Source organism: Camelus ferus, chromosome 11 (genome assembly GCF_009834535.1).
Source record: "Camelus ferus isolate YT-003-E chromosome 11, BCGSAC_Cfer_1.0, whole genome shotgun sequence".
NCBI classification, from domain to species: Eukaryota; Metazoa; Chordata; class Mammalia; order Artiodactyla; family Camelidae; genus Camelus; species Camelus ferus.
Genome location: NC_045706.1, coordinates 74,911,279 through 74,934,137, shown reverse-complemented (window position 1 = coordinate 74,934,137; position 22,859 = coordinate 74,911,279). Strand labels below are relative to the sequence as shown.

General features: G+C 38.8%; 1 protein-coding gene across 1 annotated transcript in view; it reads right to left on the bottom strand.

The window, feature by feature from the left end:
- RYR2 (ryanodine receptor 2) overlaps positions 1-22,859 on the bottom strand; it is a 543,213-nt gene that overhangs the window by 258,005 nt on the left and 262,349 nt on the right. Inside the window, exons 14-17 of the mRNA XM_032491926.1 lie at positions 19,608-19,729; positions 14,841-15,024; positions 12,952-13,144; positions 3,248-3,343 (exon numbers count right to left, since the gene is read on the bottom strand). Coding sequence (XP_032347817.1) covers positions 3,248-3,343; positions 12,952-13,144; positions 14,841-15,024; positions 19,608-19,729 — 595 coding nt within the window. The remainder of the gene's footprint in view (positions 1-3,247; positions 3,344-12,951; positions 13,145-14,840; positions 15,025-19,607; positions 19,730-22,859) is intronic.

Here is a 22,859-nt window from a genome sequence, read left to right as displayed (position 1 = left end):
TTTAACATTTTAAGGGCAACAGCTGATTAGAGATGATTTGAAAATTAAATTATAAATTCACTGAGTAAGACCTTGAAATTGCAACAGTACGTAACATTTATGGTCAGATTCTCAAAGAAAAAAGTTTAAGCTTGTATTTTTAAAGCTTGGCTAAAACCATCCTAAGGAAACACCCAGTCTTCAGAAATACATCAACTCAATCAACAGTTCTTGCTCATACAACTCTTTTGTCTTTTCAGTTAAATTTGGCCCAGACATAGTCCACATGAAGTCTGGGACAATGTCTAACTTCCGCTTTTTCCTCCCAAGAAATCCACAGTGGCTGCTCTTCTAAACTGGTCAGAGAGTCTAAAAAGGGCCTCATGCAGTGGTGATATATACGGTCGACTTCAGATGATGCAGAATGTGGAAAGGAAGCCCAGCTGCCCATTCTGAGGCTGTCTGTCATGTAGTGAACCAGCAGCTGGCGGGGTGCAGACACTGCCGGGCCCTGCTGTAACTCCCATTCCCGCCCCTGGCAAGGGTCACTGCAGACTCCCGACTGCCAGCTCCTGCATCCCTTTGCTTCAGGATTTGCTCTGCCCACAGTGGCAGCTGGAGGAGTCCCAGAATGAAAGCCCCTGGGAGCAGCACCACCCCAACGACAGAAGGGAAGTTGGTTACAAACACTCCCGACTCCCTCACCCTGCAGGTGGGATGTCGCTAAGGCACGTGTTCTCTGCAGAATTTCCCCCAATAAAATAGTTCCAGACACTATGGGGTAACTTCTTATTAACATGCCCTCTCTGGACCCTTCCTCCTCCACCTTATCTCATGCCCACTCAGGTCCTGAATCAGCCCGCCCTTCTACTTCTGGTGGACCCCGAGGTGAGGTGAGCTGCTTCATCAGCACACCCCTCTGCTGACTGTCTTCATGCCCTCGTCGATCTCTCCCTAAGTCTGCAGGGCTTTATTTTGAGCTGTGCCCACTGCCCTTTTCCGAGGGCACTGAGAGCCTGTAGAGCCCCCCTCTGCTCTGCTGCTCAGACAGACACATCCAAGCTACTCACACAGCTGGGGGACTGAGCAGAGTAGGGTGTGGTCCACAGCCTCAGATCAGACAGAAGATCAGATGATGCCTATGGAAGCGCTAAGTAAACAGTGAAGCACAACTGAAATACATTTTCACTTTTACTGTGTGTGTGCATCATAGATGCCTATCATTACTGATACTGTCTCTTTTAAGAACTAAGCAACATTCTACTTCCTCTAGGATAAAAAGCCATTCACAAAAAGCATAAATGTAACTACAGTAGAGAAAACTGTTTGGTGAGAAATATTTTAGATACTTAAAAACTCGGAGGCTACAAGGTACAGTGGACATATTTCAAGCCTGACACGAGGGAGCTGGTTTTCGTCTTGGCTACAGAAGTTAATTCTAGCATCTCAAAGTGGTAATTTCAATGTTCTATGCCTCGATTTATTCCTCTGTCAGTGAGAATGTTACCTTAAGCATCCTCTAAGGGTCCTTCCTACTCAGAATTTCACTCTGCTTCCTCCAAGCACAGGGCTGCTACTTGAGGTAGAACTGCCTGGGCGACAGCTGGATGGGGACAGGATGACAGCAGGTAGCGATTTGCAGCCAGTGGAATTGTGCTTCAGACTAAACTCTGGACTCTGAGTGGCTGAGCCTGAAGAACGCTCAGCTCTGCTCTTTCCTTCTCTCTCTCCTCTTCTCCTTTAAGCATTTTTGCTGTGCTTTTTTTTTTTTTTAAGTGAAGCAGCTGATTTGTCCAGCGTTTGTCCATTCTGAAGGCTGCTCTCTTCCTCTCTCTTTCTAGATACTTCCTGGGCCAGGGAAAGGGACCAGCACACTTTTTTTTATATCTACTGGAGCTTGCCAACAATTCTAGATGCTTTGGCCCAAGAACTGATCCATTTTTGCATCTCTACCATCATTCTGTTAGCACTAATCTGATCACTTCCTCCCAGTAGCTACTCAGTTTCTCCTTATTCAGTGCATTCTGCACTGATTCACAGTTGTCTCAGTCACACTGTGATGCCCTGAGAATCCTCATCTCATAATTCCTGTGCTTTTTTATCTCAACAATCTCCTTTTCTCCTGTTGCCGCCCAACAACCCAGCAATGCCTTAGAACTCATTGTTACTCAAATTTCTCTTAACTTTAGGTTCCTAACATCTTAAACTCTGAAATTTCGCTGTGACTTAAAAGTAACCTCCTTTGACCACAACCATCTGTTCTTCTTTCCATCTTCACTTGATTCCAACAAATCTGTCCATAACTGGGTCTTTATGCGAAAATCATGGAATTATTTCTGTACTGACAGGTATTTTCTGAAGTGAATTCAAACACTCATTACTGCACTCATTCAGCAAATACCATGAAGCATCTACTAGGTGCCGGATGGTATGGCAGGTCCAGAGACTACGAAGATGAATAAAACCAGACTCCTACCTTCAAGGAATTCATTACCAGTGCAGGAGACGGAAAGGAAAAGTAAGCAACTAAAAGGGACATCAGTGCTGTGGAAGTGCGCTGTGGAATGCTATGCTGACAGATGGGGGAGCAACTGACTCAGCCTGGGGCGCCCCCGAGGCACCTGCAGAGCCCCAGAGCTCAGGCAGGCTTGGTAGCCACATGCACATCCCCACAACGCCAGCGTAAAGTAACACTGCTTGTTAGACACAGATGCATCAGACTTGTTGCCTTTAGATATTTCATAACGATGTTTATTAGTATTTACTAAACCCCTTTAATATAAAACTACTGTGCTATACGATTTGGAAAGCTAAATTTTTTTCCGAAATCAGGCCAAGTAATCATTTGAACACAAGTTAAAAATGGGAATTCCAAATCAATCCTTTTAAAAAAAATTCCATTTACTTAAACTAAAACTAAAACAAAAACAAAAGCAAAAACAGTTCACCCAGACCAATCCTTTTATTTGTATACTGCATTCACACTGCATGCGGAGTAACTGATCTGAAAAAGAATGGGAATTCTGACCTCGTAGTGGGTTTCAAGACTTCATTCTTTTTAAAAATGCAAATAAGAGGATATGGTCAGATTGCTAGAAACACCTCAGGAAAATGCCAATGATTTCATCAGTCAGTAAACGTTTTAACCTATTAAAGGGAAAACATCCATACTGCACTGAATCTCAGTTTGTTTTTATGCCTGAAAGGACACAAAACAGAAGAAAACGGGAATAATATAACAAAATAAGGAGGTAACTGGAAAACATACCGGAAGAAGCTTCCAGTCTTTCCAATCGGCTGATCAACCAGTCGAGGGAGCCAGAAAACTGAGCACAGTTTTTACGATTTCCTCTAATTAGAGCCGCTGCAAAACGAAAAAAGCAGATTTCAGTTACATAACTTTCTAGTTCAAAATGCAAGGTAAGCTAATAGTAGCTGGAAAGTGTTGGTTCAAAAACAAAATACCTTTACTTTATACCTAAAACATTTATACAAATACACACATACATACATACACACAATTGAGACATTTAAAAAAAAGGACTGATATTCATTAATGAGAACTGAAGAAACATTGCTTATTAGAAGGAACGTGCTTTGAGAACACTACACTCCATACTGGGAAGAAATACTGGAGGGCAGTGGGAGCCAGTGCGCTGGGGATTTCCTCATTTGGGTCCTCACACTGCTTTTAGTCAGCTGGGAGACTAAATTATTTAATTTCCCTAGAGCTCAATTTTCTCACCTGTGTAATGAAGAAGTTAAGGGAACACCAGTTCTCCTGAACATGCAGCACAAAATACTACTAGGTATGACTAGTAACTATAACAGACATATAAAGAGATGTAATTAAATGTTACAGGGAAAAGAGGCTCGGAGGGCCAGTGGCTAACAAGTGTGAAAACCTTTTCCCCCGTATCTCTTTTTTCCAGGTAAAAATTCACAATGCACACTAAAGACCCTAAGAAGTAACTCCTGCAGTCAAGCCACCTCCTCTAACCTTTGCTTAACCTAGTGTTTCCTGCACTTCTTTGACCAAAGAACCCATCTTACGTGAAATTCCTGTGACCCTTCTGAACTTTCAATCCAACTAATACACTCCAGTTAAAACTTGTTTCTAAATCATTCCATTCTTTCAAAGCAAATGTGATGTCTTACATAAATTCTACTTGTACATCCACAAGATTGTCCAGAAAGAATGTAATTGTTTATAAAAGGCTGGTGAGATTTTTATAAAATATGATGCTTAATGTGAAAAAGCTGTTGCTGTAAGAAAAATCGCCATTTAAAATCTGCTGGTGCTAGGGAGCAGTTTGAAAACCTGAGATTTGAGAATACCCCGTTTATCTCGTTAACAGCAAAACAGAAGAGACCCAATAGCTACGGAGTTCAATCAGGCTTAAAGACTCCCTTCACATTTCCTCCTTCCTCCCCAAAAAGTTGTTATCTGACCTGAGAGGAAGAAAAGAAATAACGACAGAAAGGACAGGAAGGTTTCGGTTCTTACAACAGCGTAAGAAAAGCTCTTTTGTAAACAGAGTCCCTGCAACATCTGTACAAATATTAAAAGATGATGCACTGAATTACTTTGGCTCTCCAGCTCTGGGACCAGCAGCCCCCAACAAAAGCCAGCTACACACACACACACACACACACACACACACACACACACACACACACGGACAAGGGAGTCAAGGATGAGGTGTAGTGGAGGAATGAGGAGTCCTATATGCTCAGTGGGATTTCTAATTTTAACATGTAAGAATATCTGTTCCTGACTTAGAACAACAGCAACTGGGGGAAAGTACATGATGAAGTTTTGGAATCTTCACTGAATTTCATTTGTTTAAAATTTAACCCATTCCTTTAACTCTACCTTTTTATTTTAAAATGCAAGATATTAAATATTTTCTAGAGGTCAAATGTTAGAGAAAAGGTAATTTTTGAAGGAAACTAATAATGCACAAATAAGCCGTTTTAATAAACCATGGAATATTTAAGAAAACCACACAGTAGGTCACAAAGAAAACACTAAATTTACCGCAAACAGAAATGGTACCTAGGCTTATGCTTTCTGACAACAATGTAATGAAACTTCAGGTCAGTAAGAAAAGCAGAAACAAAAATAAAACTTGAGCACATAAACATTTAAAATCTCTCCTAATTAATTTTCTAGTCAACGAGGGAATCAACATCACATTTACAGAATACCTAGAAAATATAAAAAAAATAGGAATGCTGCCTTACACAAACAATGGTAGATGGTCAAAACTGTAGTCAGAGAAAAATTAACACTTTAAGTGCTAAGTAAGAGGGTGAGAAATGTTAACTAAACATTCCTTTCAAAATACAGGGGAAAATATAAAAATAAGTAGAATTGGAAAAAACAAATAGCAATAAAAGTAGAAATTAATACACTGGAAATGGTAGAAGTGATCTATGTAATAAGTTGAAATAGTAGGACTGATCAACATAGTTAAGGACTCTGTTTAAATATGAGCTAAACAACGATTTTAATCAAGAAGAAAAGAGAAAAAGAACAAAATTATAGAGAGAAAGGAATTACAAACAGTGCCACTTTATCTCTATAGTGGATTTTTGAACATTTAGGAAAAAGGATGGTCTCCAAATATGTATTTTTTCACCCAGAATTAACCCAAAGGAGAAAATCTGAACAGAATAACAAACCATGGGTAGTACTGAGAAGTGTCTCAAAGACCAAACATTTTTTTCTATGTTTAAGAAAGAAGTCATTTCTATACTAAAGTGTTTCAAAGTAAAGAAACTAAGAAAACCTCCCCACTTATTTTACAGACAGTATACCTTTGATGCCAATGCCTAACAGAGAGTGTGCATGTAAGAAAACCAGAGGGAACTCTCACCTACGAATATGGATCCAGAAATCTTATACAAGGATGGTATTGGAAAATCATTCAGCAGTGAGCTGGCAGCATTAACTCAAGTGAGGGTTCATTATTCCAGTAAGACAGAAATGCATTAGGAAATCTGTTAATAAGTCAAAGATGAAACATGATGATCTCGACAAACTTTAAAAATGTATATATTCTTTATCAAAAAATTTTAACTCAGTAAAACAGAATGCCTCGTGAACATGATGAATGTATGTGTGCACGTGCAGAGGATCTCTTACAGATAAACGGGGTATGTGACTTATAATTCAGCAAATTAGTCATGAAGAAATCAGTTAAAGCAAGTTTCTCAAGTATTATAAGAGTATACAGAGAAATACACGGGAGTACATCACGACACCATTTACAAAGCAAAGCACCGGGAAAGGCGTGCATGTGGGCTGAGTAACTGATGGCGTGTCCCACAGCAGGGTGGTTCACATCCACTGAAACCTGGGGAGGGTCTGCAGTTACGGCCAAGGAACGATGCCCAATACAGACATCAGTGGAAACAAACACTACAAAGGAATACTGAGAAAATGGCCCCATTTTTGTGAAGTAAATGTATATACTCCACATAAGTATATGCACAGAATGAAGAAACTGTTTTTGGAGTATTTCTTAGAGAACGAGAGCTGACTTTTTGAGAAATGTATCCTGAGAAAAGCCTAGGATAGAAACAGACCCTGAGGAACTTTGATAAGGATGAGACAGCTCTCCCCGAGTCAAAAGGGAAAACTGTCTTCTTCAGAAATGGGGAGTTGAGTGGAGCGAGGAGGAAAGAGGGGCATGCTTGGTGATACGACTGTGCACACAGACCCCCTGAAGCCACAATAAATTCTGTAAAATAAGTAAATCAATCACAAATGCTCAGTAAGAACCTGTGAAGAGGTGACGTTTTGTGGCCAAGATATTATGTAACCTCAGAGGAACAACAGACAATCATGAAGAAGCATGAAAGCAGGAAACAGTGTAACCGAACAACTCCCCAAAATGTACAGACACCAAGGGAAAGCCTGAAGCCTGTCTCCGTCCATGAAATTGGAACTTGGACAGAGCTAACTAAAGCCTCAGGGGATCGGGCCACGGCTGATGTCTTAGCAGGACAGGGATCTGCACAGGCACGCACGATGCTAGTGTATGTGTGTGCATGTGGGTGTGTGAAATGGTTTGCATGTATTTAATGTTATATTTAAATTCAAAGAAACATTTTTCAAGGTTATACACTAAAAAGAATGGTTACATTTAAAAGTTGTTTCTACCTTCTTTTTTATTAATTATCTAAATTTTTATAATGAAGATGTATTAATTTTAAAGTTAAATAATAAGGGGGGGTGGGTACAGCTCAGTGGTAGAGCGCGTGCTCCTTAGTAGCATGCGCGAGATCCTGAGTTCAATCCCCAGTACCACAACTAAAATAAATACATAAATAAACCTAATTACCCCGCCCCCTCAAAATTAAATACTACAGCTACTTTCTTTTTAAAAAGAGAAAGGAAAAGCAACTACAGCGGCAGTTGCTCTCAGACGTCTCAACATGACAGTGGCAACTTCGGGTGGTGCTTCAAGGTTCATAAGCAAACTCAAGACAAATGTTGTTTCCTCAATGCCCGACAAGAATGCCATACCCTAAAATACTCCGTAATTGCTGGCTAATTGGCCTTGAAGAGAGTTAGCAAGACCTTACACTCGCCATTCTATTTTTCTTCACTTTAAAAAATATTAATGTAAATGCATTAGGCACTAGGGTTGGCACTGTAAACATGAGCTTGAATAAAATGTGAATATAATACAATGGTTTGCAAGTCTTCTTCTAGCCTATTTTAAGCTCATTTAGATCTGACACTGTCTTTACTACACCTTTGCACGCTGTCTGAAACTCGAAGGCATGTTATTTCTTAATGAATAAATAGTATCTAGTCTCTTATGGAACAAGAAGATCAGTGGTTAGGTGCAGTCCAACTTCAAGACGACAAAAACATTTTGAATTAAGCTCTTACCAAGGAAGTGCTAGTTCACTGAACCAATTTTCTATAATGTTAAATAACTCATTAAATCTTTAAACTTTTATCCAGTCAGAATACAAAATGCAAGTCATGTGGCAGTTAACTGAAAAATTATTATTGTTTAAAAAATATTCTGCATTTCTTATCAGCATCATAACATCCCTGCGTCCTCGTGCTCTTGTGGTTTCAAGTCTGGATAAAGCCTCACTTAAATTCCTTGTCTGGCCTCTTAAGTTTCTAGAGTCCAGGGACTCAGGTCAGTAACAATTTGGGTGGATTTGCCGGCATGAATACATTGGCCAAAAATGGCATGAGTGTTTCCCATGGGTCCTAGGGAGAGAGCATCTCTGTAGGGTCAGCCTGAGTCCATGCCGGAGGGCCACCGGGAGCAGTAGAAAGACTGCAGGGAAAAGAGGCGGCAGGTAGACTACTGGCTGCTTGTAAGCCAGGGAAGGCGCTGCAAACAGCCACCCAGAACAGAGCTGCAGCTGCCAGGTCACAGGCACAGGGGCATGGCTAGAAACGCCCAGCATGCCCTGCAGAGAGTCCGCTCTCAGCCACTGACAGCCCCCAGCGACATCAGCTTTCACCTTCCCACCGAGGAGGAGCTGCTGTCTCCTCCCCTCCCTCTGTCCTCACATGGCAAAAAGCACCTTCCTTGGAAAGTAAAGAGCAGCGTGTGTGCACTCAGCACACAGCGGGACTGCGACTTAAAGGCAGGCAGTTCTGATTCCAGAGTCTGTGCTCAGGTCCTAGACTATGCTGCACTCCCTCCCATCTCTTCCTGCTGCTGGTAGTGTATAAGCAGATAAGAAAGTACCTCACAAAACTGGTTATGAAATGAGTTTTCATTAAAATTTATGACTCTTATTTCATAGCCATGAGATTATTACCAAGTTGGAAAAAATCGTGTCTTATTTATAAAATGCCTTTTCAGGATTTCCTGGAGAACAAGATAGGAAATACCTGTATGTACAATCACAAGAAGAACACCTGTTATGTGCATGTTTGAAGCCAAGGCCTTTCTTTCTCACGTCTTGACTGCCTTCCCCCAGTATTTTAGGGCATTCAGGAAGATCTACCTCCCTAAGACCCCAGAGAAATGATCTGGGAATGCAAAAATCTTAAGGATTCAGAAACTGGTAACTTCTGCCATCCTAAAAGAGTAGCGTTCTATTCTGTCTGTTTCGTACTCTGAAATTTCCTAAAATGAGTATTCATAGAGAGTCTGCCAAAGATTATTTCTCAGACATCTTTAGAAAATCATCCTGGCTTGCAAGCCTCCTGCAGATTAATTGTGTGGATGTCAGAAAAGATGTATGAAAGCATGCCATGGTAATGCTTCTCAAACTATGAATACTGGTGCCCATGAGACCCTTAGGTCCTCCCGATGGCAGGCTCACACATCTACTGTTGTCGTTCTCCACCTAAAACACATATTAACTATATCCATGTCAAATTTTAAAATTGTTACAGATGATCATTCCCACCTCCTCCTTTTCTAACCAGGCTAAATAAGCCTGCTGAAGTAAAAGAGGAAGAAGGCTGATTTCACACCAGAACCTCCTGAGAGAATCTACTGTCCACCTTTCTGCAAGAATAGGGAGGAGGCTTAATAAATCTGGACTGGGTACTTGACCCAAACTTTCTGACAGCTGTGTAAAGAGGGACAGTGAGATACCAGGATCTTACTGAACTCCAAGCACTGCTGCCGACCGGAGACAACCCCACCACGGCAAACACCCACGTACGCACACAGGCCTGCCCCTCTTGTGAGCACCCTGGCTGCAGCAGAAACTACTGGCAGCAGACGGTTCTTAAGTCAACCAGATTTTATTCTATTTTTTATGATCATGAAATCAGTGTTCACTACAATAAAAACAGAAAATCAAGAGTTGTCAAAGGAACATTTACACCACAAAATCTCTCATAATTCTACCTCCTGAAACAACCGTCAGTAAAACTACCACGTGTACTGAAAGGGGGTCTCTTTATATGCACTTTACATGCACTGACCTAAATGCTCTATGTGTCACCTCAACTGGAATTAATACATTGGCTTTTCTTTTCATCATCAATTTTCCAGCATTATACATTTCTATTGCCTGTTTTTTCAATTATAAAAATAATACATGTAAATAGATTAAGAATAAATATGTAATAGAACACACAGAAAAATAAAAGAGCTCCCAAGAAGCAGCCACCTATGTTTTTCTGTGCATCCGTTAGAATGTCGAATGTTTATACAAGAATGTATCTTTCTCTACATATTTTTAATTTTATGGAATTGGAATCTAAGTTTACATCCTTGCTTTTTTTTTTTTTTAACTTAATACCATGTCCTAGATTGCCATACTAAAAAGACCAGCACTCTGGCCTATTTCATACAATTTTCCAAATGGTGTATTTAATCTCAATTTTCAGTGATAACTCAGCACTACACTTTAGAGGTGTACCATTACTTATGTAACCAACCCCTGTTGACAGAAAAATTGTTTTCAATTTTTATGCCACTTATAAACAATTTTGAAGTGGACATCCTTTGTACTCTGGTACAAATGTATCTCTAAAATACATTTCTTAAAGTAGAAATTCTGAGAGTAAAAGGATATATATATATATATATATATATATAAATTTTTATGTATACTATCATTAATTTACACTTCCACCAGGAAGATATTACCCAACATTTTCCCCAGTGACAGGTGCTACCAAGGTTTTTGTCTGTGCCAATCTAACAAGTGAAATCTGCTCTTTATTTATTATTTTAATTTCCATCTCTTTATTGTCATGTTGAGACTCTTGCTTATCTATTGCTCTGGGAACTACCTGTGGCCACCTGTCATCTGTTTTTCTATTAGATGAAATTAATTTTTCTTACAGATTTATGAAAACTCTACATATTACAGAAACTGGGCCTTTGTCTTTCATACAGATTGCATATTTTACAAAATTCTCATTTGTTTTTTATTTTGTAATATTTATCCTCAAAGTTTTAATTTTTATGTAGTCAAATTTATCAGTCTTTTAGTAACTATAAGTTAGTCCCTTACTAACATGATTTAATAGTAACTTGTATCGAGATGGCAGAGGCAGTAAAGTCAGGAACGGCACTCACTGTGGCTAGCTTTGTGATTCACAGTGTCCGTCTTACTTCACCATAAGCTTCATGAGAGCAGGGACTAGATCCTGTTCACAACTGTGCCTCGTTGCCCAGAGCAGGGCACCTCCCTTAGCAGGCATCAATTAATCTTTGATGAACAGATGAAGCTTCTATGAAACCTAGACCCACTAGACTCCAAGTCCATGTTCCCCCAATGTGACACAGACTCTGTTACAAAGGACACCCTGTCAGGATCCTGTACAAGGAATTAAGAGGCAAGGCACTCGGGAAAACAGACAAAAGGGAAAAGGAAGCTTTTCTGAGGAGAGGTTCACACACACACACACACACACACACACACACACACACACACACACACACAGAGGGGCAGGGGATTGACAAAAACCCTCTCAGGAGTAGCAGTGTGGAAACACAAAAGTTACAGTTAAGAATGCGTGCGCGTATGTGCATGTGCATGTGTAGAAAGTATATTTAGAAATTGTGTCTCTTGTTTCATGAAAAAATGAGTTTAAAAGCCATAAAACATGCACAGCTTGAAATCACTATGTGTTATCTTAGAGATATTTAGGGCTATTATACTGTTATCATCCATCAAGACATGAGTTTTCGGGGGTTCTAATTACGTCTATTTTAACAGCTCCCTTAAATCCTTCATTAATCAAATGGGATGTAAAGAATTAAGGAAATAAATGCATATATTTAAGAAACATATGCCATATATATATTTCAGTATAAATACATGTTTACTGTATATCAAATCTCTGATATAAATAATTCTAAACCCTCTGGAGGTACAGCACTGGACTGGAGGTAAGGGCAGGAAGGACGTGATGCCGGGTGACTAGAGATGAAGTGAGGTCACAGGTGAAAAGGAAAGGGCAGACTAGCCCTGCAATTTGAGTACCCCAAAGACCAGAACAAGAGGTGACACACCAGGCATCAGAGTCAGTGAAATGCAGAAAGACGTGTGTGAGGGCCCCCTGGTGTCTGAAATACAGGTGGTGGAGACAAGAAGCGGAGGTACAGAGATCAACCAGAAACCTGACAATCTCCTGCTATCAACACGGCCCCAGGTGCCTCTCCCTCAAACACTGGCCGAGCAGCAGCCAGGGAGCTGGCGTGGAGGCTGCCGGCCTATGGGATGTGCGCTGCTGTGTTCAGAGAATGGGAGGAAACCGAGAGCCAGCACGCATTCGCAATAATCACAATGCCATGCCTTCAGCTAATCCAGAATCTTCCTTGCTCCATCCACGAGTTCCAAGTGAAGTTTCTTTTCTAAGACATATTTAAAAGGCAAAAACAACAAGAACAAAAAGAGAAGTTGCTGAAGAAAGTCTTACTATGTCAGTGAGGGAGAAGATGATAACTAAGGTGTCCAAAAGAAACAGGAACACGTGTGAAGAACAGTACTGTGCTATGCTAAGCCTCTGACACCCATCGCCACACTGAAGGCAGCCAACAGCCTTGGGGAGGGCTGCCTCCCGCCAAGAGGAGCGCAGCGTCAAGCCCCGCCGCTGCTGCTGAGGGTGCGCCAAGGGTGCCTGGGAGCTGCAAGTGCAGGTCCCAACAGGCCCGGAGGAGGAGACCGGTGGGGAGCCCGGACAACATGGGACTGCGAGAAGACTGGCTCTTGCGGAACTAACTTCAGAGTCGGAAAAGAAAACAGTTAACGCGCATCCATACAGAGGCCCCTTGCCTACAAAACTACACCCGAGACGACCCTCCCCCTTAACCAAAGGCAAAGCTGCTGCTCTGGCCACATATCACACTCAGAGATGGATTCGGATATGAAACATCATTGACTTCAGTGCAACTAAAGGAACACTTGAAGGCCTCGATTAAGAAGCGTGTGATAAAACTGCTGTAATTTATGCAATCATGTTGAATAGACAAGAGTCCCTTGCTTTGAAAACCCAGTCATACTGCTTACCCAGCAACTCGTACAGAGAATTCAGAATTGATTTCCACGACTCCCCGGCTTCTCTGCCGGCAACGTCAGCAAAGTGAGCGGCACTGCTGTAGACATGCAGCCTGTCTATGCATTCCAGCACAAGGTTGATCATTCCCTGCAGGGGTCGAAAACCACCATCAGAAACTGCAACTCTGCTCACAGACAAGAGGTGCTAAGTTGATTAAAAAAAAAAAAAAAAGGCCGGCTTAAATAAGTCTGTTAATCATAAAGAAAATTGAAATCGTTTATTCGAAGGACAGGAAGAAACCCACTTGCACGTGAAATAAAATGATCTTGAAATAATTCAAGTGCCTTTTCAATCCTGAGTGCTGTTCTCAACAGAAGCAGAACGATATAAAAATGTGTACTTCACCCTTAGATCTGCAAGGCTTGAGAGTAGACTAATGACTCAGTCATCACAGTATTTATTCTCCCGTGAGTAAGTGAAGGGGTTCAGAGTGTGCCACCCCAAAATACGCCACTTTGGCATAAGGATTATTTTGGGCTGAAGGCAACTGAGAAAAGCAAACACAAGAAAAATTCTCTACCCTTCTCTGCCCTGCCAGGAAGGACGGAAGGACGACTGAGACCATGCCAGGGTCTCACCAGCCCAGACCTGCACAAAGCAATCTATGTGAACTGGCCCTTCTTGTCCACTGGTTTCCCAATGTACTTACCGTCCCACAATTTGCTGCACCGAGAAGTTCAAAATTCCTCTCCTTTGTCTTATCACTTCTCCACAAATTTACTGTTCTTTGTGTTAAAAGGCTATATAAAACTAAGTTCTAATCACCTCTTTGAGTTAATCATTACTGAGCACTCCCATGAAGGCACACAATGTACACTTTAATAATCTATTTGTTTCTCACTTGTTCATCTGTCTTTTGTCAGTCTAACTTGCGGGCCCCAACCAATGAACCTCAGGTGAGTAGAGGAAAATGAGCCCTTACTCCCACGTGAGCAGAAGAGCAGGTCCTCACTCTCAGGGATGACATCATCATGGACACTGGCATCATCACCATTATTACTTTTAATATTTAACTGAAGATGTAATCAATTAATAAAGAAAAGCTCATGAAAATATGTATCTTTAAAGCAAATCAAAAATTCATTATAGAAATTTGTAAGATGCTGTCTAAATTTGAAATTATGCTTTTGTTATCATTGCTAGATCAAGGTTGTCAAATGAGGCAACGCACGTGAAAGGAATGCTATCAAGAGCTGACCAATTAAATTAACTCATTTCACACAGGGAATTTGTGGCCCAAAGAAGATTTCTAGGTCCCCATGGACACTGTCTTTCTAGTGGAACTTTCCTAAGATGAAATCACACGCAGAAACTTACTATACATGAAAGGAGAAAGGAGGGTTGCCCTGCCCAGGCAGAGAGCCTGCAGCCCAGCTCCTCAGGTGGCCCCGCCCCCAGGCAGACTCCATCCCCAACCAAAGCTCCTGGCGAACCCTAAGGCACTTCCCAGGAGCCCCAAGGAGCCAGCTCAACAGTTTGGAAACCCTCGTGCTTTCCAAAGCCTGTATTCATTTAGACACTTTGAGTATCCATTTTTTATAACTAGCAGAAAGCAAATGACAGTGCAGCAAATGATCAGAGTGAAGACTGAGCAGACAGTGAAAGAAAACATCCTTTGCCAAGGGAGCAAAGACTTTCATCTTTTAAAATTAATACTTTGTGAATGAGAAATAAAAATAATTGCAGGATTTCTCCATGGCCTGGTCCCCTTGTTCCCTTGTAGAGTAGAACACCTGCTCATCTGCATCTCAAAATGCAAATGTCAAATACAGTCTTCCCACCAAAAAGTTGTTTCTCCAAGACAACGACAGAAGAGAGATGAATATTGGCAGAAACTCACCTCTTCCTGGAAGAGATTCTGCCGGTTCTTCAGAGCTCGTAATCTGTTCTGTTTGTCTTCATGCTCTAAGTGCTCCTCTGGTGGGTGGAAGTAACCGATCAAGTCCTGCAGACTTAGACTCACAGACTCGATAGGTAAGTCTACTGCGGAAGCCTTCACTTTTTTGCTGAGAGCATCAAGGCCCCTAAAATAAATAACAAACATTTCTCTACATCAGTGATTCCCAATTTTGTTCTATTACTTTTTAGTCTAGAGATGATTTAAAGCTCTACTCACTCTCCTGAGACTCCTGCAAAAGGAACATGTACGAAAGGCCCTCAAACAACAGTAATAAATATACTCAGATGAGAAGCGTTACAGTCTATCAAGCACACAGAACGCTATACGTTGAAAGCACCAGTATCAAGAGAAACTCATCTGGAAGAACACCCAAAGGGGCTGGAGAACCAATGTCTCCAAAGCCAATGGTCTAAATACGTAAAAACCAATTCATTTTCATTTTGAAGCACTCCATCCTTCAAGACTTAAGATGTAACTTTCCAGGTTCATAATTCTGACATTTAACTGTTCTGTTTTGTTTTGGAAGTACAAACTGTTAACTGCCATGCTATCACTGACACTCACTGTCATCCTGTCTAGCTCCTGTCAATTTAAAAATATATTCTAATAATGATAATTTATAAAATTCATTTATTAATCAGGAAACAATATATTAACAGGCTTTTCTATCACCTGAAAGAAATACTTAGAAGGTAGGCTAAGAAACAGCACCAAGTTGCATTCTCTAGCTTTGAAGAAAAACATACCACTGGCACGTAAATGCACCAATCTGCTGAGCCTTCTGAGATTCTGCATTCTAAAACTGACAGCTTTGTGTGTATTTGGGAAGAATTTTACAGTGTTTGTAAATCAAAGTTATTCCAAAATAAAAAGCTTATTTATAAAAATTCATAATAGATACAAGAAAAGAATGGAAGAATGCCTGTATTATAGTTGATATACTAATATTCATATTAGTCATGACAAAATTTAATGCATAAAAATACTATACTTCCCTTTCTACCCTCTGCATCAGCAAAACTGTGTGGCAGTATCTTCTTCAAGGAAATGTTTCTAGCTAATTACCTGACTATTGTAATTAACATTTTAAAAACAACAAAAACCTTATAAATGAAAAATCAGTTTGCCTTTGAACTTTACGATGCTCAAAAATACTTTTAAAATGTATCATCATTTACATAAAATTACTAACAATTCTGGAATATTTGACTTCAGCCTTATTAACACTTGAAATAGTAGAACTGCATGACTATCCTAAAGTTTCTGCATAAAATTCCAGATCAACTATATCATTAAAATTCATCAATTACCTAATTTTATCACCTCTATAAATCTTTCTTTACCTGAAAAGCAACAGAAATGACTTGTCAGTAGATTATTTCTCCATAACAAAGTCAAATACAATTCTCATCACACTAGAGTGAATAAAATTTTAAAAAAATTCAAATATAATATCTACATTTTCAAACCTAAAGGAAAACAACAGTAAATGTCAGTTTTTAGGTTACTAAATTGAACATGTATGCCATCAGAAATGTAACCATTCGATCGCTTTCTAGGAAAAGCCTTTTTTGCCAGAAAAAAATGCTATCCAAGACTGTAAAATTGTTAATGATGCCAAGTTTTAGAACTTCTATCCAATATAGATATTTTTTTTTATCTTAATTTATCAAAGACAAAAAAAATGAAGGAAAAAATTGGGGGAAACCAATGGTAGTAGAATTAGACTATGTTACAGAAAAAGTAAAAGAGTTTGTTTTTTTTTTTTTAATATACAATGAAAACACCAAGGAAAAAAGAGAGAAGTTCTATATTAACATCATTCAAAGTTTATGTCATAGCCAATATCACCAGGAATTTTAAAAAGGTAATTTCATAATAATTATCAAGGGATCAGTTCATTAAAAGGACATAATCCTAAATTTTTATAAACCTCATGACAGAGCTTCAAAACATACAAAGAAAAAAATGACAGAACTGCCAAGGAGAAACATAAAAATCCAGTTATAGTCAGAGACTTCAATACCCTTCTCTCCATATTAATAGAACATACAGACCAAAAATCAGTAAGGGAACACAAGAGCAAAACAGCACCATCAGCCAATTAAATCAAACTGACATTTTTTAGCATTCCACCCAATAAAAGGAGAATGGGCACTCAGAATACTCATTTTCCAGTGCACCCAGAACAGTTAGCCAGGTAGAACATATTCTGGGCGAGTAACTGGCAGAAAACAGGGAAAAAGTCTGAAGACTGGTAGTTGAGTTGATTATTAAGGCTTTGGCTATGAAAGTAACACAAGAGGGACCGGCTCTTAGACTGAGCTATAACCCTGTTTCCGGTTCAGTGATGGAGTGGATGGATGGATGCAATCTGTTCAGGCTGACTCAGAGCAGCCATGCCTGCCTCTGCATACAACCTGCACACATCATACTGTAGACCTTAAATCACCTCTAAAGTACTTAACAATCTGCAATACAATGTAAATACTATAAACAATTGTAAATACAATGCAAATGCTATGTAAATAGCTGCCAGCATGCAGCAAATTCAAGTTTTGCTTTTTGGAACTTTCTAGAATTTGTTTTTTACTAATATCTTTGACTCATGGTTGGCTGAATCCATGGATGCAAACCCCTGGGATACAGAGAGCTAACAATAGTTAAATGCAGGTTATATAGCCATTCTACTTTATCAAGATGAGTATATAAATGAATATAATTCAAATAACCCAAGTAAAAACTGAATTTCAATACAAAGTAGCAAATACATTATTCAGTAAGTACTTCTGCCACAGAATCTAAATTTCTCATGTTTGGTTCTCTCTCTAAACGAATTAAGCAAGTGTTAGGTTCTAAAATTAACCTTCCAAATCACAGACCCTGCTTTTTTTTTTATAAAAAAAATGAGTAGTCTTGAGCAAAGAGCAAATGTGATAAAGCAAATCACATCCAAGATGAATTGTCGTAATCTCACTCAACATACAGAATGTCACTTAAGCCATGCCATCAGTACATTAAGTCTGAACTGATACAGTATCTTTCTGACAAAATACGTTTAAAAACAAATAATCAGGTTTTTCTCTGGTATTAAGTTAGCTATTGCCTGCCAAATGGAATCTCTGTAGTGCTTCTGAGAGCACTACACAAGTCACACTATAATAAAAACCTGTCTTTTTGCACTAGAAGAAGTCAGGCTGATGAATATAACGACATGGAAAATTGACTATTTTAAATATTTATGATGATTATTTCCTTAAGCTTTATAGAACTGACTGGGCTGTAGTAAATAAGAACTATGGAAAGAACAAGATGGAAAAAATCTAAGTTGAACTGATTTGAAAGTAAGTTACAATTTCAAATTTGAGTATTTATTACAAGAAGTCCTATATCAAATGATAAAAATCTGACTCTTACCCCATCTCTAAGCTTTCCTCCATCTGAAAAGGATTAGAGTTTAGATGAGGCAGGGAAATAAGATAAATACTAAGGATATGATGAAGCTGAATGCTGTGCACATTATTTGCACAAATGTACACACACAGTGGGATGGTGTACAAAAGTAGAGATTAAGTGAATATTTATATAATCTTGGTGGTGAAGGCCTTTAATATGCTGTAAAATATAATTTATTGAGTAAACTACAATGAAAAGAACTTCTTGAAATATTTTTCAAACCAATAAACTGGGAGAATATTTGAAATTTATAAATGATTACAGGAAATTAATATCTCTAATGTAACAAAAGCTCGTAACAGCCTAACAGAAAAATTCACAAATTATAGGGTAAATCATAAAAATAAATGAAGAAATCAGGTCAACAAACATGAAATAAACCCATTTTCACAATTCTCACATAAATGCAAATTTTCAAAAATAATTATAAATAAATATATACATACTATAAATATATACATGTATGTCAATTTTTTCCCCACCAAATTGGCAAGTTTACAGAGAGAGATGATGCCCATCACAAATCAGAGTACTTACTGGTGCACTGCTATCAGAAAACACTTTGAAAGTCTTGATCCGCTTCCCTCTCTGGTTTCCTGTGATCCAAATTTATCTGAATAGCTGTCTATAATGGCTTAATTTTTATTCTGCTGGTCTCTTGTAATTCAACTCTAATCAGAATATTGTTTACCAATTCACTGAAACTTACCTTGGCCTAATTAACAGTGACTTCCATATTAAACAAATGCTCATTAATTTTGAGTTCTTATCTTGAGTATAAATCTGACATTGTTGATCAAAAAAAAAAAAAAAAAGAAAAGAAAACACTTTGGACACAAGTTTGATTTGGTTTTGTAGATATGCAATTGCTTCCATTATTAGGTGGGAAACGGGAAACCTTATCACAAGAATCACTTTAGCTTTTAAATACAGTTCAAACCCACAAGGCATCCAGGCTGTGCTGCCCCAGGGGGAAAGGCCCAGCACCAGGGTATGTTGCAGAATAACCCTGACACACAGCCACCAATTACAAGTTACATGTACCATATCCAAAACCACGGTCCTTTTTAAAAAGTTATTTTAAAAGAAAGACATAAAATTATCTAACTAGCATTTTCTAATGTGTTCTGCAGAACTACCAAATAGTATGAGATTTCCCACCATGGTGTATTTTAGACTTGTTTATTTGTAAATCCGATAAGGAAACTGAAATAAAATGTCCACCAGCCACAACAACAAAGGACTGCGTACCTAATAAATCTATTGAAGAGAAAGACTGTGCTTCGGATGACGCGTGCTGTCCGTGATTCTTCGTGCTGAGATCTGGATAAATTTAGGCCGTCGTCCATGTGACCTTCGTGGTGCATAATAGCCTGGACGAAAGCAGAAATAATGCCATTACCCCTAAAATCTCTTTTTTAAATGCATGTTTTTAAAGAAGCCTCTCAAAAAGGTGAGCTAGGACAGTAAACAGAATCAAAAGGCAGGTGGAGGGGGCTGTAGGCTGTCGTGTTCAGGTAAAATAATACGCACAGGTCCCTGTACAAATCAGTCATGCAATGTATTTATTCAGTTATTCATTTAAAGATGAATCCATTGTTGTTTTAAAGAACAAATCAATACATGTACTGATCTGAGCAAAACAGACACCAGAGTGTTTTCGCATACCTGTGTTCAAATGATTCATCCACATTCTAAGCAAACTTTGAACAAGGCAGCAAAGGGAAACATTACATGGGATAACAGTTACACAGAAGTTTTGAACTTAGGTGGGTAAATTAGTAATAATGAGTAGTGCTTCTAAGGCATCTCAGTGCTTGTGAAAGTATTTATTTTATTCTTTTGTTAGGCTTTATGTTTTCAAACGTTCTATGAAAGTATAACATGGAGAAATAAGTGCAAAATCTTAAGAGCTGAATGAAATTCACAAAGTGAACAAACCATGTAGCCAACACCCAGACCAAGAAAGAGGACATTACAGCACCTTACACCCCCTTCCTGCCCCTGTTCTCCACGTCCCCCACCCTCCATGGCTTTCAACAGCGAAGGTCAGTTGTGTACTATATACAAAAAGAACCATTTGTGTCTACCTTCTCTCACTCAACACCAACAGCAGATGTTTTTAGAACATTTAATCAGGAATACCAAACTCAAATTAGTAACTAGAACCAAAATTATAAACTATCTAGAAAGCAATGTAAGGGAAACTCCTTACACCAAAATCAATGAGACAGAGATACATCTGTATTCAGAGTCAATTTTATAGCCTTAAATGCCTTCATTCACAAAGGAAAAATGATTAAAATGAAGGAATGTATTACTCATTTAAGGACTCTAAAAGAAAAACAAATAAAATTGAAAGGGGGGATTAATGAAGATAAAAAGAGAATTTAATGAACAAGAAATCAAATAGAATGCTAGAAAAGGATGAATACACACAAGATGTTTATTTTTGAAAGATAAATAAAATAGATAAACCTGTCACAAAGCAGGCTAAAGATAAAATGGAACAAACAAACAAACAAACAAACAAACAAACAAACAAAAAAAACACAGAGAACAGAATATAAGACACAAAAGACATTAAAATTATAAACTTATAGCAAGACAATGCTGCATAGAACTTAATGGCCGAAGAACTTTTCAAGATTTTAAGAACATAACTATCCTAGAAGACAAGGACAGCTTCCTAGCAAATCAAGAATCATCAAAAGGAATCACCCCAACTAAGTAGAAAATTTGATGACATCAATTTATTCAAAAGAGATTGGAAAGGAAATTTAAGATCCAGTATTTCAAAGACTGCAGGACAAGATGGTTTCACAAGCGAGCTCTAATGAACCTTCACAGAACAGACACTTTCAATGGCAGGCTGCTCAGTGAACTAGGACTACAGACTATTTCTGTACTGCCTGTAAGCTACAAATAGTCTCTACATTTTCTAATGGTTAAAAAAGCCAAAAATAGAATATTTCATGAAACCTGAGAATTGTATGAAATTCAAATTCTGGTGCCCATAAAGAAAGAAAAATTATTATATAAACTTTATATATAAATTAATATACATGATAATCCTAGATAAGTTCTAAATAAAATACAAATAGAATCTAACAAGATTTGAAAAGAATAATAAACTATAGCCAAGCAAGGTTTAGTTTATGAATTTAAGGATTCATCAATATCATGATGTCTATTAACTTATTTATCAGCAAATTAAAGGACACTAAAACATGATTTTTAGCACTCTTTAATTGATAAAATCCAGCAATCACTGCTAATTTTTTAAAAGTCTGATAAAATAGAAATAGCAGAACGTTGTTTAAATATATGATCTATTTCACTTGGCCACGAGGTGTAAGAAGGCATAACTTCTGTGAAAGAGGGGTGAAAATTCCCAGGGAGGAGACAGACTGGGAAGAACAGCCAGAACAGATGAAGAGACAGCAAGCTGAGATAAAAAGTGACCGGAGTGAGATCATGAAAAATACAAGGAAATTAACACTTCAAAGAGGCACTGAGAGAGCCGGAGGAACAGAATGCCATCAAAGAAAACAAAATGAGTGATTTGGAGGACACATTTGAGAAGCAAATTGTAGAGGACAGGTGGGAACGATAGGACTCCTGCAAGGGAAGGTGCTGACGTGCAGGAGGGGAACCAGCTGCCTTCCTGAGAAAGAAACCACAACTGAAAGGGAAAAAAGCCAGAGGGAGGGCTGAGCAATTCTCCTCTCAGCTTTAAAAGACCTAATGTGCTAGTTAAAAAGCCTTGGGGACATAATTATGATATTATGCATTTTATAATTCAGAGCTAATTTTTTAAAAGGTAATGCAATGTATAAACTGCATGTGTGCAACACCCAGCAGGGTCTGTGCATCACTGCACCATCAGTACATTTATATTTCTGCATCAAAGCATGACTGTCACACTAGGTGGGATACAGAGAAGCTATGAGAAGTGACTCAAACATTTTTTAATTAGCCAAAGGTTTATTCATAGGAAATAACAACAGAAAGTCAGTTTTAAATAAGCAAAGATTTGGCAAACCCACCACTAATATGCTTTTCTCATAAAATAAAATGATTTGAAGACACTAGCAAACTGGGAAGCATATAAAAATTAGGAGCTCTAGATTGGGAAGGCCTCATCTATCACAGCCACACTGAATCTAATCTCTCGATAAAGATTCAATACAGTAGATGTATTCTAGAAGAAGTAATAAATTTACAGTAGAGATTGTATTAGGTTGGCCCTTCCATGGCCCATGAAGTCTGTTTCACATGTAACTTTACTAGTGTAAACAAGACTGGTTAGTGTCTCAACACCCCATCAGACTCTCCCACAAGGCAAGCTCTTTCTTAGCCTACGATGTAGAAGGGAAGCCCCATTTTGGCTTTAATCCTGGTTAAGGAATAAGAGACGGGGTAGTAATAAAGAACGTCGGCATTACCACAGTGGACTGAAGCAGGAGGTGAGATGAGTCAGCTGGTTTGTCCTGCATGGTA